The sequence below is a fragment of the Palaemon carinicauda genome, chromosome 14 (genome assembly GCF_036898095.1).
Source record: "Palaemon carinicauda isolate YSFRI2023 chromosome 14, ASM3689809v2, whole genome shotgun sequence".
NCBI lineage: Eukaryota > Metazoa > Arthropoda > Malacostraca > Decapoda > Palaemonidae > Palaemon > Palaemon carinicauda.
Window position 1 is genome coordinate 51,250,581 of NC_090738.1, and position 18,652 is coordinate 51,269,232.

At 47.3% G+C, this 18,652-nt stretch overlaps 1 protein-coding gene across 1 annotated transcript in view; it reads left to right on the plus strand.

Moving 5' to 3' along the window:
• mRpS5 (mitochondrial ribosomal protein S5) overlaps nucleotides 1–18,652 on the plus strand; it is a 329,930-nt gene that overhangs the window by 234,033 nt on the left and 77,245 nt on the right. Inside the window, exon 6 of the mRNA XM_068387104.1 lies at nucleotides 3,634–3,836. Within this exon, the coding sequence (XP_068243205.1) occupies nucleotides 3,634–3,836 (203 nt within the window). The remainder of the gene's footprint in view (nucleotides 1–3,633; nucleotides 3,837–18,652) is intronic.

Below are 18,652 nucleotides of genomic sequence, written 5' to 3' on the forward strand. Positions count from 1 at the left end.
TGTCCAACACCAGCAGCCATTTCAGAGGGAGGCGCATCTTCCAAATATTTTTTCATAGTTGGGCCGAAACAAAGATTTACCCACTCGGTGAACAAGAGTCTCGTTACCCAGGCTTTCCCATTAACCCTCCACATTCCCATTAACCCTCCACATCACCGGAAGCTTCCCCTTAATCACTTTGTGGGACTTGAAGGTTCAAGGAGTCTGGGAATGATATACCAGCAGGGACTTCACCTTACAATCCCCACTGGCATTTACTCAGTGGGCAAGGTGAGCCTGTCCTTCATAGGCTTATACCTGGGTAGCTTCTTTTCTTCCTCCATGATGTACATCCGACGAGGCATTTTCTTCAAGGAAAGCCCAGTTTTGTCACAATTGAAGACTTGCTGGGGACTGTAGCCTTCCTGGAGAGTCAACTTGCTAAACATCTTAACAAAGGCTTCGACCGCTTTTGTGTCCAAGCTGGCAGCCTCCCCAAACCGCGCCACCAAACCCTCTCTTGAATTTTTCAAACCACCCCTGAGAAGCCTTGAACTCTGGGGGTCCCTTCTCCTCTGTAGTCTTCGGCCTGAGCACACATGAGATCACCGAAAATGGGGCTGACTTTCTGACAGATTATCGTCTTGGTGATCTGGTCTCCAGCGATTTCCTTATCCTTGATCCACAGGCGAAGCAGTCTCTCCATCTCATCATTGACGTGGCTCCTCTTGTTGGGGAAAACAGTTACACCCCTCTGTTTAAGGATGGATCCTATCGTAGATGGATTTTGGTCATATTCCTTAGTGATCACACTTAACCATATACCAGCCTCATACTTTTTGATTATCTATCTCAAACTTCATATCCACAGCAAGCATCCTCTTCTTCTTTCCCTGCACATCAGTAACTTTCTTGGGACCCATGGTTAATAACGTATGAGTTGAATAATGCAACATGATACAGTTCAGTATCTAACAGCATGAAAGCAAAATCACCAACATGAATTCAATGTTAACGATAGCGCTGACGAAACTAAATGATCAAGGGGCGCCGATACGCAGATGCATGATGGGATAGATGCTGACCAATAGGAGAGCAGGATTGAATGATGGTAACTAGCATCAGAGTAGAGAGATAACTAATCGGAGCGCAGGAGGATGGTGGCGAGGTAGGTTACGGCTGGTGGCCCGCGAATTTTAAAGTCAGTCTCGGAGGTGGCCGGGTTCTCGTACTGTACCTCATTTTGTACTATGAAACATTTTTTGCAATAGGAAGCAAAAATATCTTTGAATCTCATTTTGCAGCAAGAACTTTTTTATGCAGAAGCTTTTGTATCAGGTGGTATTACTGTAGGCGCCGATAAGTGAAGAGGAAGGCAGATATGCAAAAGAATTTGTAGTTTAATCACTTTAAAGATAACAGAGCTACATGTACACTACAATACTATATCTATTTGAAAACATGACACCATTCTTTAAAGGTAGGAGATTATGCTTTAGTAGTTTAACATTAGGGAGCACATTAAATAAATTTTTAGTGACTCATACATTAATCACTCTCCATGGTTCTCCTAACTGAGGTATTTATTAATTGAATGCATTTATCTTAAGGATTGAATGGAGGAATTTCTCTCTGAGGTCTATGGAAAGGCAGGCAGGTACATCTTTACCAAATATCAAGAATTTGGTATCCTTATGCTGTGTAGGATGCTAATAGTTTTTCAAGTTTATATCAGATACTGATCTTGTTTGATTTTTAGCAATAGTAATGTATGTTTTATAGTGTGATACTGATGACTTGCTTCAACTTTAGTTTGGAAGACCCTGGTCCCCTTATTGATTTGTGCGTGTTTTTCATGATTTAAATCCTTGAAGCCTGGAGTTGTCAGGATTTAGAAACTCCTGCATGGTCCAATAGTACTGTATGTCTTAGTTACGCTACCTCTATGTTCAATAAATACAGACCTCTTATTTTGCTGCATATTCTGTACTACAGTGTCTTGACTTCAGTTATAACTCTGTCCTTTGGAGTACTGATTTATTTGTTAATTTTATTGATACACGTATCTTCCAATTAGGCTGGAGAACTCTTGAATTTATTCTGGAACTCAGTTTTTCATCTTATTTTGCAATTCAGGCTTATCTAAATACAGTAATAGGTTTTTATGCGAAATATAATTTCGTGGATTAAATAAAATCTCTTTTTATACAAACCTATCCTTTACAATTACATTTTTGCCTCCTAATCTCACTCAATCTTCACATCCATAACCCAGACTACACAAGAAGTGAATTCTTATGTTATTATTATTATTTTTATTATGATTATTATTATGATTATTATTATTATTATTATTATTATTATTATTATTATTATTATTATTACCAGCATAGCTACAACCCTAGTTGGAAAAGCATGAAGCTATAAGCCTAAGGGCTCCAACAGGGAAAAATAGCCCAGTGATGGAAGGAAACAAAGCAATAAATAAACTACAGGAGAAGTAATGAACAATAAAAATAAAATATTCTAAGAGCAGTAACAACATTAAAATCAATCTTTCATATATAAACCATAAAAAATTGAAAAGAAAGCAAGAGGAAGGGAAAGAAGATAGAATGGTGTACCTGAGTGTACCCTCAAGAGAACTCTACCCCAAGATAGTGGAAGACCAAGTATTCAACTGTGTTTACAGTTGAATACTTGAGACCAAACAATTTCTGGGCATTCAAACACTAGAATTAATTTTTCCCCTAAAAGTTAGTGAAAAAGGAGTAATAGTTCCAGACCCAAGCATCACTCATTATAAAGTATTTTTACATGAATTTTACAGTACTGCCATGGTTAACATCCAAAAAATAAGAAACAATAGATAGATAAAATAAAGGAAAACTGAGCTTCACTTTTCCTGTAGCAAAGGAGAGTTGATATAAGTGGTAGAAGGCCTGGCTAGATTAGACAAGTCTAAACCCCTCAGACTAAACACTGATCTCTTTTTCTTTGTTTTATCTTAGATTTTAGCTTTTATTTTTGCCTTATAATTACCACTAACCTTCCCAATGACCCATTTTGTTTGAATATATTACAATACTGTATAGCATAAAGCAATGAAGATGAAACAAAAAGATAAACAGCTGGGAGAAAGCTATGCAAACAACTGAGTGCATTATTCTGTAAAACCTTTGTCTGGACAGGCCTTATGCTGCTGCTGATATGCCTCTCAGCATACTGGTCCCAGCAAGTTGCGACTATCTATTTGATCTATGAATTATCTTTCGATTCCTGGTTCAAAAATTGTTCAAATATATCATTCAACTAATTTATTTTTAATGGTTCAGATGCGTTTGATCTCTGTGGCTCTATTGCATAGGAAAAACAAGATAACTTGTGTATTAGGTGCAATATTGGTTTAATAGCATAAATATGGTCAAACAGAGGCATACTATCCATTTTCTTATCCTTTTGCTGTTATTTTAACATACTGTAGGTTAATTTCCTTTAGGACAGCATTTTTTCAGGGAAACCCATTGCACAAAACTATTTGATCCTGTTACTTTTAATATATCATATTTTCTTCAAGGCAAAATATTTTAAGCAAAATCTTTTATAAAATAGTTTTTTTATGGTTAATAACTTATTTTTTTCTTTTTTCCTTAGTAATGCACGATTTCTTCAGTCACTTTGGTGCCACGAAAATTTTTGCAAAGAAAATGCCTGAAGGCTATGGTCTTGTATGTCATCGAGCTATTCGTACTATATGTGAAGTAATTGGAATCAAGGATATCTATGTCAAGGTTGAGGGTTCCACCAAGCACATACAGAATTTAACTAAAGCCTTCTTCCTTGGTCTTTTAAATCAGGTAGGTAAATCAAATGTTGTTCATTACAGTACTGTACTGTACTTATGGATAGTGTTAAATCTGTTCAGTTTATGGTTCAAAGGAAGTCAAACAGCCTATAGATATCTGCTTGCTGTAATGCAGTTTGTTATGTAGTTGAAGTTTCAGTATTCAAATTGTTTTAGTAGCAAAAAAAATTTTCTGAGGAAACCCAAATCTAGCACAGATTACTAATGCCTTGTTGCCAACATAGTCAGGGGCACTAAGTGTAAAATTGCATATAGAAGTAAAGATGTTATTATCCAACAAGCAAGACCTTTCCTAGTTTAGAAGACCTGTCTTTTCAAGCTGATTTAATTTTTTAATTTCCTTTGTTTGAAGTACTACACACTTATTTTCATGTATCAACAAAATTAAAGTTTATCGGAAAGATAAGTTTGTGCATACTGGTACAGTAATCCTTCGGCAATCGCGGGTGTTCCATTCCTCCCCCCTCCTCACAATAGCTTGAAAAACCTCAAAGTAGATATAGGAATTTAAGGTGTTATAAGTAGCAGCTGGGTATAACGCGCAAACTTACTACCTATATAACGACCCCAATCATGACTAACTAACTGGCTCTAAGGAGCAATATGATAAATGTGCACCAACCCTTGTTTTGGTTCTGGGAAACATGGGCCTCAGGTTAGTTTTTCAGTTTCAGAGCATTGAATTACGAAGTTTCAGTTAATTGGCTTTAAGAAAATAATTGAGGATCATTATGAGTTTATGAAAAGAAAACTAAAAAAATAGGCTAGAAAAGAACTATTTATTTTATAAACAAAGTAAAGAAAACTTCTATCCTTATACCCATTAATATATCATTGACAAAAATGTAAAGATAACAAGGTTGAAAATAATACCTGAAGATACATCTGCAATTACTATAATCAATGAAAAATTATAGAACCGAATACATTATGTAATAAAACTGCATACCATTAAACACTGAAGGTAACCAAGTTTGTTATACAGTATAATATAGTGACACATTTATACTTTTGGAAAGAGAGCTCCTGGAATCAAAATGGACTCAGTCTGTGTGGTGTGAAACGCTAATTCAATGCCAGGATAGTCCAAACACACACCATAAATCAATTCAGCATGACTGTTAATAATTCAAAAGGAAGAAAATTCACTGGAGTGGGTTGTGATCATTTAAAATTATCCATTTCTGTACGAACACTATCTTCTTTTCACAATGACACAATAGAGAAGAGTTAAGCAAAGAACCACTTCAGAGAGCCCTACCAAATCATAATCTAGCACACTAAATGGGAACAATCACCATCGCACCACACCACCCTCAACAACTTTCATCACATAAAGGGTTTATCCGCTGTAATAGAATATCACATTGAACCTGGTTGTTACCGAACACCAAATTTTCATAAAATGTTCCTGTCTTAGAGTTTGACGAGTAGCCTTCTTCTCATAAGTAATTCTCTCAGAATAATAAAGACCTCAGGGAAGCAAAACCAACAGAGAATATGCATGCCACCCATTACATAATTGTCTAGGGGCATGAGAATTGTGCATTAAGGAGGTCCCCCTACTAAAATAGCCCGTTATTCTGTCATCAACTGGACCTGCAATTCAGCTCTAATTTTTGTACTGGGTGTAAGGCATTGCATAAACTTGAAACACAAATATGAGGCAATTATATGGCTGGTGATTAAAACAGTTTACAATCATTATAATAAGTACAATAGAATATTGATTTATATTACCACTTTACATTTAATATTTCAACACTGTACTGTACACCAATACTCAGTATTTAAATGGCATATTTTTCATTTATCATTTTAATTTCGTTATTTTTATTTGTTCCGACAGGATATACAAACCTCGTAATCATTTAATATAGGAATTCGCTTCAGCTCAGCTGAAACAGCCGGAGAGAAAGAAAAGCAGGCAGTTGTGCTGATTGGTTGGCTGGCGGTATGGGGTGGAGCTTAGCTCCGCATGCCCCCACCGCCAGCCCGCTTTCCTCATTCACTTGCTTTGGCTCAATGTGGATGGTTGCCTACTCTCCGCTCTCTACGCTACAGCCTTTTGCCTTCTCTTGTCCTTGTGTACTAGTGATTGGTCTTTGTTATGAAGGAGAAAGTTACTCTTTAAAAAGTGGGTGGCGTTCGTCACCTTCTGTAAACCTGCACACGCTCTTCTCGACATGCAGGGAAAAACCTCGCTCTCAAGGTTCTCCTTGCCGTAGTGTGAATCCTGGCCGCCATTTTGGGAAACCCGGATTCTCAGTCAGTCGGGATTTTCTTGGGTTTCGCCGTGGGAGCGGTTGACCTTAGCGCTTCCGCTTTTTCAGCGATCCCGAGAGACACCCGACAGATTGTTGTTACCGATGACGACACGTTACCCGATAAGAAGGGGGAATTTTGGGCGTCTCAGATTATCAGGTAAGCTTGACTTAGATTTGTTAAGACGCCGTTTAAATATGCCGGACGAGCTTCAACAACGTCATTTGAATGCTACGATTGTTGATGAACACATGAATGTAATCGAGTTTGTAACAGGGTTGCCAGGTTGGCCTTTTTCAGCTAAAGACATCAAATTTGGCCTTTTTTTATTTGAAATTGGTTAGCCTTTAGCAATATCATAATAGGTTGGCCTTAAAGGCTATACCTTTGGCCTTTTTTTAACTTCTTAAAGCTGCCGTTGATCAAAGTCAAAGTTGGCCTTTTCTCACTTAGGAAACCTGGCAACCCTGGGTTGTAACTTTATCGACTCCCATGTTTACTGATGCCTGTTGTTGTTGACTATGTAGCATTTGTTCCTGGCAAAATGCAAGCTTCTTCCAAGGGTAAAATAATTGCAGGACTCCCTGTTAAAACAAGGGAGAGTAAGGTTTTATCACCGAGATTTCTTTAACAACTGATGGCAAATCCTTTACAGCTTCGCCCGCGAGTCAGTTGAAATTAAAATCTGCCAAATCTTCTGCTGATAAGCAGTTAAAATTAAAATCTGCCAAATCTCCTGCTGATAAGCAGTTAAAATTAAAATCTACTAAACTCCTGCTGATACAATATGTTTGTTCCGTAACTGGAATAAAAACTACGCTATTTAATAGGGGTATTACTTTCGGCGTAGCTGAAATGACGAGCCATTAATTTTTAACGAGGGTTTGCTACCCACACCGCTAGTTAGCGGGGGTAGGGGAGGGTAGCTTGCTAACTCCCCCCCCCCCCTAACCCCCCCCTTCCCCCCCCCTCTCAGACACCTGTGCTTGAGCTCACTTTGCCCTTTGGCTCGGATGGTAGTCGGACGTGTCCGCTCTCATCCTCGCCGTCATTTGGCAGCCATTTAATGCTTTTGTCTTATTCTTTTTCTAGTTCTGTTTGTGAAGTTGGCCTCTGCGAATATTCGCACCTGCCCTGGGTTTCCTGACCGCCCCTGTGGAACATTCATGTTGGCGGTCGAGACTGATCCTCACGCCCTTTGTCCTTGTAGGGGCCAATGGTGTGATAGCAACAACAGGTGTTGGGAGTGGTCTACCTCCCAGTGGGAGAGGTTTTTGCGACGACAGAAGAAGTCCAAACGGAATATTCCTCCTTCGAAGGTTTCTTTGAAAGGAGAAAAACCCAAGGCCTCCTCTTCCGTTGCCCAAACCTCCTCCAAAGCTCCCACTCGGTCGGTCTCTTTCGAGAGACCGTCGATGTACTGTTTACCAACCTCGGGGCTCGAGAGATGACGTTGCTTCCCCTAGCGAAGCAGCTCCACCTCTCCCCCTGGGGAGGATATGTCACTCACCCCCATTTTTCAGCTTTGGTTCTCCTTGGGGCGTACGGGTTCGCCCTCCAAGGAGGTTTTGATTAACTACATCCGATTGGGTGCCGCTGTCAAGCAATCGCCGTCACCGGCAGAGGTTGATCCTCTGTATCTTGTCGACGTTGTGGTGTCAGAGGTATCCAATGTGGTATCACCCATCACCTCTGCCTCTTCAAACCCTACGGTAGCTGAAGGCTTAGTTTCTCGCGTCTCTGTTCAACCTACGAGGGAGAAACTAAGTCCATCGTCAGTCGCTCCTGCTGGTGTTTCTTGCCCTCGGGGGAGTTCGCTTACAGAGACTCCTCTTCGGATGACTGCAGAAGGTCAGCTTGCTGATCCAACAGCCCCCAGAGGACGCATTCGTCGGAAGGCTCGCCTTCCTCTTCGCCAAAGAGGCCTTCCTTCACCTGCGAGGCGCCTCTTTGGTTCATCACCTTCGTTGCAGTCTACCGCAGAGGAGCTTCGAGACCAATCACCTATCACTGGTCCTGGACCTTTCTGCAGACCATTCGCGGTCTCCTTCAGTGGAAGGTCGTCCTTTTAAAGGACACGTCGACCTTCCACCCGACAGACCTGCCGACCTGCCGTCACCTTTTTTAAATAGGCCTAACAAGACTTCACCTGAGCGCCCTAAGGCGCGCCAACCAGATAAGCGCTATGCGCCAACGAAACCTGACGAGCCCTCTTTAGTAACTCGTCAGGCCCCATCTCTAAACCCTAACACAGGGCATCAACGGCGTATGCGCCAACACGGGCATATGTCCCAACAGGAGCATAGCTCCATCACGCGCTATGCACGCCCTCATGCACATATGCGCCCACGTTCTCCTGCGCTCCAGGTCTTGCCTGAGCCTAAGCGCAAACATTCCCCTACGCGCCCGCGCCCAGTTATGCGCAAACACTCACCTGCACGACAACTCTCACCTGCGTGCCATCAACCTCCTGCGCGCCAGCGCTCTCTTACGCATCAGTGATCTCCTGCGCGCCAGCGCTCTCCCGCAAACACGCCCAACAGCTAACTCTCCTGCGCACCAACGATCTACTGATCTGGGCGCTGCTGGGAAGTCAACAAAGCTGGCTTCTCCCACGTGCCTACTAGTACCAGCGCGCCAGCCTTCTCCCGCACGCATCCGCGACGATACACAGGGCGCGCTCGCCTATCCTCTCCAACGGATTCGCGCCAATGTTCTATCGCGCACCTGCGCGCCTCACATGTTTCAACTGCGCGCGCTAGTTATCTTTCTCCTGCGTGCGTGCGCCCTACGGCTGGTACAGGCACGAGCGAACTCTCGCCCGCGTACGCGCCAACAGTCTCCCGCATGCACGCTCGCGCACCAACAGTCTCCCGCGTGCGCTCCCGTGCGTCAACAGTCTCCTGTGCACCAGCATTTTCCCGCGTGCCCGTGCGCACGCCAGCAGTCTCCTGCATGCGAGCCTCGGTATTCTCCCTCGCGCGAGCCCCATTATTCTCCCTCACGCGAACGTCAATATCCTCCCGCGCGCGAGACTGCTGAACTACACTCGGCAAGGTCGCCATCACCTCATTCCCCTCTCCGCAAGCGCATTCCACCGCGCATTTTGGGAAAAGGGAAGCATCTAGAGCGGTCCAGGATCCCAAAGCCATCTCAGGCGAACCCACCAATGATGAGAACTCCTCCCAGGGATCCTTCAATTCTTGTCCCTTTAAAGGGTATGTCTGACAGCGCATCTGTCAGCCAACAGCCCGGGTTCGGTGCACTGATCAGAGCTGTAACGCAGGCTTTCAAGCCTGTCTTCTCTGAATTAGGGCACAGATCCATGGCTGCTTCTACCCCTTTGAAGAGAAAAAGAGGAGTTCCAGACGCGGTAACTTCCCCAAGGGCGAAACTGACTCCACGCAGACCTTCGAGGCAAGTTCCTTCTTTTCCCCAGACTGCCTCTCCTTCCCTTTCGGACAAAGATTTCCCGTCCCCAGGGGAATCACGCGAGGAGAGACTTTCCCCCATCGCACCAGTGGGGGAAACCTCTCCTCGCGCCGAGGCGTCTACTCAGTTGGGGATTGAAAGGAACATGCCACCCTCGTCAATGTTGGAGTCCTACATCCTTCCCAGGAAGGAATCTAAGGACTCCAAAACATTGCCGAAGTCCTCTACTAGGACTAGGATGGAGCCAGCTAGCCACTCAAGGGACGTCCGTGACTCTCCCCAAGAAGAGCCTTTGGGGACAGAAGGAAACTTCGCTGCAAGTCCTACAACAGGAGGAGACCAGCAAGAGTCAACATGCGTTTTGGCAAGTTCTGTCTCTAATGAGGGCTCTCAACGGGTTTTCCGACCCAGAGATCCTTCCTCGAGAGGGCAAGGACATGGTCTTGGACCGTGTCTTTGGTACTCAGAAACCCTCCAAGACCAGTGCAGCACTGCCCTGGTCTCAAGGGGTTAAGAATACCAGGGACAAGATCTCTCTACAGCTCTCCGAGATGTCCTCCTCCAACCGTTCCAGTCCACAGCAGAGGAGGTACTTAGAGATCCTTGAGGAGCCTTGTTTAGCTCTTCCTCTTCACCAGTCACTGGAAGAGCTTACCAGGGGAGTCCCTCTTGAGAGACTCTCCGACCGGCAGGTCTTATTCTTGGCAGCCGAGATGCTCAACCAGGAGAAAGTTGCGAAGTGTGCTATGCAAGCCACTTTGTGGCTCGATATCTGGGTAGGGACCTTAGGTATCCTGATACGTTCTGAGGATTTCTCCAAAGAACTTACCAGGAAAGCTTTGGAAACTTTCCTTCTCTCAGGTACTCGCACGATCGAGTTTCTGACCCACCAAGTCTCGAACTTGTGGGCAAATACCATTCTGAAATGTCGGGATGCAGTAGCTGAGAGATTCCATCAGAAGGTCCCTAGCACCGAGATCGATAGGCTCAGACATTCCTCTCTAGAGGGGTCCATCTTGTTCGAGCCTAAGGGTGTGGAACATGCCGCTGAGATGTGGAGGAAGTCTCATCAAGACTCCCTTCTTCAAAGGACTTTAACATTCAAGCCCTATAAGCCTCCAGCACCACAGCAGTCCCGTCCAGTCAAAACCACTAAGATGACAACAGCAGCGAAGACCTTGGTGTCTAAGCCCATTCCTGTCAAAGAAAAGAAAGGCAAAAAGTCCTCCAGGGGAGGCAAGAATCCTAGAGGGAGCAGCCGAGGCCGCAAAATCTAGGATAGGCAGTCCCCCTGCATGTCCACCAGTGGGGGGATGCCTACAAAGTTGCTCAAACAGGTGGAAGAAACTCGGGGCCGATTCCTGGACAATCTCCGTGATCAGTCTAGGATATCGCGTCCCGTTCATGACATCTCTACCTCCCCTGACGACGAATCCAGTGTCATTGAACTCCCTTGCCATGGGATCGGCAAGGGGGCAAGCCCTTCAGGCAGAAGTCCAGACCCTGTTGAAGAAGGGCGCTCTCCAAGAGATCCTTGACGGATCTCCAGGCTTCTTCAGTCGACTCTTTCTTGTAAAGAAGGCGTCTGGAGGCTGGAGACCAGTCATCGACCTTTCGGCTCTGAACAAGTGTGTCAAACAAACTCCGTTCAGCATGGAGACGGCGGACACGGTCAGACTAGCAGTAAGACCGCAAGACTTCATGTGCACACTTGGACCTAAAGGACGCATACTTCCAGATCCCAGTCCATCTGTCTTCAAGGAAGTACAGTACTTAAGATTCAGCCTAGACAACAGAAAGTACCAGTTCAAGGTGCTGTGCTTCGGTCTCTCCACAGCACCACAAGTCTTCACCAGAGTGTTCACTCTAGTTTCATCTTGAGCACACAGGATTGGCATCTGTCTCCTCCATTATCTGGACGACTGGTTAATCCTAGCAGACTCGGTGTCAACACTTCTTCAACACCGAGACAAACTTCTGAGACTTTGCCAAGATCTGGGGCTCATGGTAAATCTCAAGAAGTCTTCACTGCTTCCCACTCAAAGACTGGTATACCTAGGCATGATTATAGACACCAATCTCCACAAAGCCTTCCCATCAGACGACAGGATAGCAAGGCTGAGGAGTGTCGCAAGACCTTTTATCAGACGAGAACTTCCAGCCCAATCGTGGTTACGTCTCCTCGGTCACCTTTCATCGCTGGCCCGTCTAGTTCCCAATGGTCGCCTCAGGATGAGATCCCTTCAGTGGCGACTCAAGTCCAGGTGGAATCAAGCGTACGACTCCCCGGACATCCAGATCTCATAGGACCTGCGGAACTGATGGATCTCCAGTGGTGGGTTGCAGATGAGAACCTACGAAAAGGAGTGGACCTTCTCGTCCTCCCCCGGATTTGATGCTGTTTTCGGACGCTTCAAAAAAAGTGTGGAGGGCCCACGTGCTGCACCACACGACCTCAGGCCTCTGGTCAGAGTCAGAAAGGTACCTCCACATAAATCTCCTAGAGATGAAGGCCGTCTTTCTGGCCCTTCAACAGTTCCCACAGTACCTGGCAAATCACTCTGTGGTGGTGATGAGCAACAACACCACAATAGTGGCCTACATCAACAAACAAGGAGGTGCTTTTTCGCAGCAACTATCCCATCTAGCAGTAGAGATACTGAGATGGGCTGAAGTCCACTTGATACCACTATCGGCGCGCTTCATTCCGGGCAAAAGGAATGTGCTCGCCGACAACCTGAGCAGAGAATATCAGATAGTGAGTACCGAGTGGTCTTTGGATTATCTAGTAGCCAACAAAGTCCTGACTTTGTGGGGTTCTCCGACTGTGGACCTCTTAGCAACGGCCCTGAACTTCTGGCTCCCGCTGTACTGTTCCCCAGTCCCAGATGCCAAGGCTCTCTGGCAAGATGCCTTCCAAGAACGGTGGGACAACATCGACATTTACGCCTTTCTTCCGTTCTGTCTGATGAAGAGGGTACTTGACAAGACCAGAACATCGGTCAATCTTTCAATGACCCTCATAGCTCCGCTATGGCATCACGCGGAATGGTTCCCGGACCTTCTGCTACTCCTAACGGAGCCACCAAGAGAACTCCCTCCACAACACAATCTACTCAAACAACCACATGCCAACATCTTCCACAAAGCCGTAGGTTCACTACGGCTTCACGCCTGGAGACTATCCAGCATCTTCTCTTTGAGAGAGGATGTTCGCAACAAGTTACGATCAGGATGTCTGGACACCTGCGAAGGTCTTCGGCAGCAGTCTACCAGGCAAAGTGGAAAGTCTTCTGTGGTTGGTGTCGTGGAAGGGGTATCTCTCCACTCGATGCCACTATTCCAACAATAGCGGAGTTCCTCGTGTATTTGTGTAAAGAAATGCGCCATTCAGTCTTGACAGTGATAGGCTATCGCTCAGCCTTAAGTCTAGCCTTCAGGCTGAAAGGAATGGACATATCCTCATCGCTAGAACTTTCTCTACTCATACGTAGTTATGAACTTACCTACCCTCAGTCGGAAGTGAGACCTCCCCCATGGTTCAAGTTTTCATGTCTCTTAAGAGACCTCCCTATGAACCATTACGCCAGGCATCAGATCGCCACCTAACCTATAGACGGTATTCCTGCTATCTTTGGCCTCAGCCAAGAGAGTCAGCGAACTTCATGGTCTCTCGTATGACATCGCCCATTCAAAGGGATGGGGGGAAGTAACGTTCAGCTTCGTCCCTGAGTTTATTGCTAAGACTCAGAATCCAGGAGTAGCGTATCCTCGATTCGACTCCTTCCGGATTTCTAGTCTCCGTACTGTTACAGATGACCCAGACCATCTCTTACTATGCCCAGTAAGGAGCTTGAGGCTGTACCTCAAAAGAACAGCTGCAGCCCGCCCTCGTTTGCCAGCACTATTCGTCAGCACAGGGAGGACTAAGAGGAGGGTCACCAAGAACACCATCTCTGCATGGATTCGCAGGGTCATTGACCTGGCTCTGAATCCAGACCCTCCTCCGTCACGTCACCCCAGACCACATGATGTCAGGGGCATAGCTACGTCCCTGGCCTTCAAAAGAAACTTTTCAGTGACGCAGGTTCTTCAAGCTTGGGTGTGGAAACGTCAAACAACATTCACATCCCACTACTTGCAAGACGTGACCCACAGGAGACTCGATACATTCGCTATCAGTCCTGTGGTTGCTGCACAACAGCTGGTTTAAAACCTCTTTAAGCTCCTTATTGGACAAGTAGCAGAAGGTTGATGGCATTGTTACCCGGTTTTAGTCTGCATGATGACCTTAAACCACTGCAGGTAAACCATGCTCCCTTGTGTTCCTAGTATTAAGATTAATACTCTTACGTCCCCATACCCTGACAAGGTGGTATTGGGAAAGTCCTAGAACAACTTTCTAGGACCAGTCACACATCGTTATGCCTTCACACACAGCTTGCGTAGGCCGCAGACCTTGCGTAGCAAGGTTCTAGTGAGGTGTAGTGACTCTTCATTTCTTGGGTGCTTACACACTCAAATAAGGAGCCCCGGGCAAAGCCAAAAGCCAGACTGGCTGCGACGTCCACCCTTCCTAATGGGTGAGTCACCCCTATTAAATAGCGTGGTTTGTATTCCAGTTACGGAACAAATGACAATTTCGTAGATAATTTGTATTTTTCCTAACTACAGTATACAAACCTTAGCTATTTAACCAAACTTGGCTGGCCCCGCCAGCCCTATCTCCCTTGAAGTCCTACCTCCAAGCAAAGTGAGCTCAAGCACAGGTGTGTGAGAGGGGGGGGTAGCAAGCTACCCTCCCCTACCCCCACTAACTAGTGGTGTGGGTAGTAAACCCCCGTTAAAAATCAATGGCTCGTCATTTCAGCTACGCCGTAAGTAATACCACTATTAAATAGCTAAGGTTTGTATAGTTAGGAAAAATACAAATTATCTACGAATTTTGTCATTTTTCAGGTTCACCATGTTCACCAACCACGGCTCTTCCTACAGACATGGCTCAGGTTGTTCATTCTCGTCCAGTGTCGGCTGCTGTTGCATCGACCAATGTTCCAGCACCTCGGAGGAGGCATAAGAAGAGGAAGCCTGGGTGGTATTCCTCTTCTAGGTATTCCTCCTCTCTCCTCCTCTTCATCTTCATCTTCTGACTCTGACTCTTCTCCCCCAGGGGAAAGAGGAAGGGGAAGAAGAGGAAAGTGAAGAGGGCCAGGAAGGCCAGTCGCAGTCGAAGGGACATGGCACCATGACAGACGTCTTCTCCTCCGGAGAATGAGGGCAATGTGCGAGATTCCCGTGTTCCCCACACTAGTGGGATTGTTCACGGCGAATCTCGCCCAAGGCCTCCATGCACGACAACTGCTTTTAAGGGCGTAGGTATCGTCTCCCAGAGCATGGTGACGGGGTCCTCCGACCCCCGATCTACTACTCAGACTCAAATTTAACTGCTCTTGAGCGGGGAAAGGAGAGTCCTGGCTTCGGCACGAGAAATCTCAGCTGTGGTCTCTCGTGAAGAATCTGCGGTTCTCACGACTACTTCCACGGGGGTAGCCACGTGGACCAGCTCAGCGACCCGTGTGTCGCATGAGCAGGGAGCAAGCCCAGACAGTCGCGCACTCGACCCGAGCGACTCGTGCCTGGCATGGAGCCACCTCGCGACTCAGCCCACGGCATGGGGGTCAGTCATGCACGATCAGGCTAGCTCTCGTGCTTATCAGCCGCGAGAGATGCAGCCAGCCCCCATGTTTTCTGGCCATGTAACAGGTGAGGCTGCGCGCACCACTCACGCAACTAACCTGTCTACACCTCCTGGTGTGAGCGCTGCAGTTCCCAGCGACCCCGCTCGCGCTCAAGCTCCTTCGGGAGCTTTGTGGGGCTCGCAGCGACCAGTCACGCACTCGGTCGCTGTGGGAACCTCGATGCATTCCGTCGGGGATGAACCCTGCCAGGGTCCTTCCTTGACTCCTCAATACACGTCTGGCTCGGTCCTAGGACCAGAGCAAGGGTATTCCTGGGGATGTCATCACCCGTGCAACATGTCGCTTCCCCTACACCTATGGATGTAGCGGGACCGAGGGATCAGCCACTTCCACGGCCTTCACCGGCCATGGAGACGGAAGATCCCGAGGTGGAGTCATAGTTCCTAGAGGTCATTAACCCCACGTGGGGGCTGAGATTAATGGCCTCAGGGCTCCTCCTGCGGTAGTGTCTGAGATAAGTGTACAGCCTTGGAGATCCTATGGTGAGCTCCCGAAGGAATTTCACGGCCTCTCACACTACCTTGGTTGAGACAGGCTGCTTGAGCTTTGGACCGAGTGAGTGACCAGATCGCAGGACCTGGTGACTCGCTTAGGCCAAGGTTCGAACAAGTTTCTCCTTCAACCACTCCAGCGACAATAGAGGTACTGTGTCACAGAGTCTTCTGTGTTTTGTCCTCTCCCTTCTGACCCCGCGGTCAAAGCGCTTGCTGGGGGTTCCTCGGTCGAGAGCTTGAAATCCCAGAGAGTGGCCTTCTCGGCCTCTGAGATTTCAACTATGGAGTCCATCTCTGTAGCTGCTCTCAAGACTGCTTCGTGGCACGACCACTGGTGTGGTATGGCCACTGTGTTCGTGCGGGACACCAAGCTCGCTAACCCCGAACACATGGAGCAGTACAGGAACCTGGCTTTGTCTGGTGGGAAAGCTGTTGCTTTTCTCTTGGACCAGCTTGCTACCCAGTATGCCAATCTGATCCTCAAAAAACGTGAGGCAGTAGCTACTCGTTTAGCGAGATAGATTGGTTCAGGAAAGGCCCTGGCACTCAGGAACTTTCCTATTAGAGCTGCAACTTCTCTCTTTCCACCAGAGGAAGTTCGGGCCGCGCGGGATAAATGGCGCCTCGACTCGGAGGACTCCATTATCCACCAGGCGCTAGATGTGAGTTTCAAGGGACCTGGTCCCGCGAAACCGTCCGCAGCCAGGCCGAATTAGGACAAGCCCACGGGAAGTGGCAAGAGTACCACTGCTTGTGCTCCTGCTGCTCCTGTGCAGCCGAGACCTGCTCCTGTTCAGAAAGGTTCTGCCCCCAAACAGACCTTTCAGCCTCCCTCGGGAGCTCCGCCACGTCGGGGAAAGAACAGGGGCTAGCAAAGGAAAGGGAAACGCTGAGATTGGCTTTCCACTTCCCATGCTGTAGAGGGTAGGAGGATGCCTGTGGTGCCATTGGGTGATGTGGCAGTACTCAGGGCCGAGGAATGGTTATTGTCGACCCTTCGCGAAGGGTACAAGCTCCCATTCGTGCTTCATCGCCGCCCCCCATCATCCTCCACTCCAATAGCGTTCCACACATATGCTCCAACATCCCTGATGGCTCTGGCCTTGGAGGCGGTGGTCCAGGAAATGTTGGAGAACGATGCGCAAGAAGTCGTACACTATCAATCACCAGGAGGTTGGAGACAGTTCATCAACCTTTCGCTATTGAACATGTTTGTTCAGCAAACTGCATTCAAGATGCTAACAGTTCGCATTGTTCTGTTAGCCATTAGGCAGTACGACTTTATGCTTTCAATAGACTTGAAGGACACGTACTTTCAAGTACCAGTTCATCAGTCGTCTAGAAAATACCCTCGATTCACCTTCCAGGGCACGGTGTACCAGTTCAAAGTACTGTGCTTCGGACTGTGCACAGCTCCCCAAGTGTTCATGACGGTAGCAACTTGGGCCCACTCGAGGGGCATCCGCATACAGATGTACCTCGATGACGGGCTAATTCTCGCTCTCTCGCAGGGGCAGTTGAGTCAGGATCGAGACTCGCTACTGGCAGCCTGTCGCGATCTGGGGATCGTGGTGAATTGTGAGAAGTCGAACCTCATTCCCAAGCAGAAGGTGAAATATCTGGGAATGCTGATCAACTCAGCATTCCAGCCCTCCAGTGGCAAGCTCTTCTAGGTCACCTCTTCTCACTAAAGAAGCTCGTTCCTTTCGGGCGGATCCATCTCCGCTCCCCTCAGTAGTAGTGTCTGAAGGAGCAGTGGTTGGCAGTCACCGATCCTCCCTCTCGTCCATTCCTCATGGAACGCGAGGTAAGGGAGGATCTCGTTTCGTGGCTAAACGAGGAGAACCTCATGAGAGGGTTTTCTCATAAACCCTCTTCCACCTCAGTTCCGTCTGTTCACAGACGCGTCCACAGAAGGTTGGGGTGCACACCTGGACGACTTGGTCATGTCTGGTGTGTGGTCGGAAGAGAAGAAACACCTGCACTTCAATGTTCTGGGAATGATGGCAGTCTCGAGAGCACTCTTTCATTTCCAGACCCGTTAGAGAGAGCACTCGGTAGTGCTGATGAGCGACAACATGTCCGTGGTCACACATGTCAACAAGCAAGGGGGTACGTTCTCAAGTCTCTTGCAGAAGTTGACGAGGCAGGTGTTTCTGTGGGCAGAGTCAACACGTAACCTTGTCAGCCAGGTATATTCCAGGCAAGAGAAGTGTTCTGGCAGACGCCCTAAGTCGCAGAAACCAGGTAATAGGGGCAGAATGGTCTCTTCACCCTTGGGTCACGAGTAGAGTACTCGACCTCTAGGGAGAACCATGCATCGACCTTTCGCAACACGGCACAACGCCAAGCTTGCCGTGTTTTGCTCTCCAATACCAGATCCCGCGGCTGTGTTTGAGGACGCACTGCAACATCCTTGGGATCTACTGGATTGCTACACATTCCCCCCCCCCCCTTTTTTGCTTGCTTCGCGCAGTCCTGTACCAGATCCTAGTAGCTCCAGGACTCAGGAGGACTTTCATTGTTCCACTATGGCCACATATGGAATGGTTTCCCGATCTGTTGTCGCTCCTGGTCGAGGCACCGCGAGAGCTACCACACTGGCCATATCTCCTTCGGCAACCCTTGTCGAACAGGTACCACCAGGCAGTGCAGTCGCTCAGACTTCATGCGTGGAAACTATCCAGCATCTCCTCAGAACGCGAGGCTTTTCGCAACTCGCTGTGAGAGACATTTCAGGGTACTGTACCTTAGAAGATCCTCCTCCTCAGTCTACCAGGGAAAGTGGAAGGGGTATCTCTCCAGTCGGAGCCTCTCTGACTCAGATCGCAGACTTCCTAGTCTTTCTTCGCAGAGAT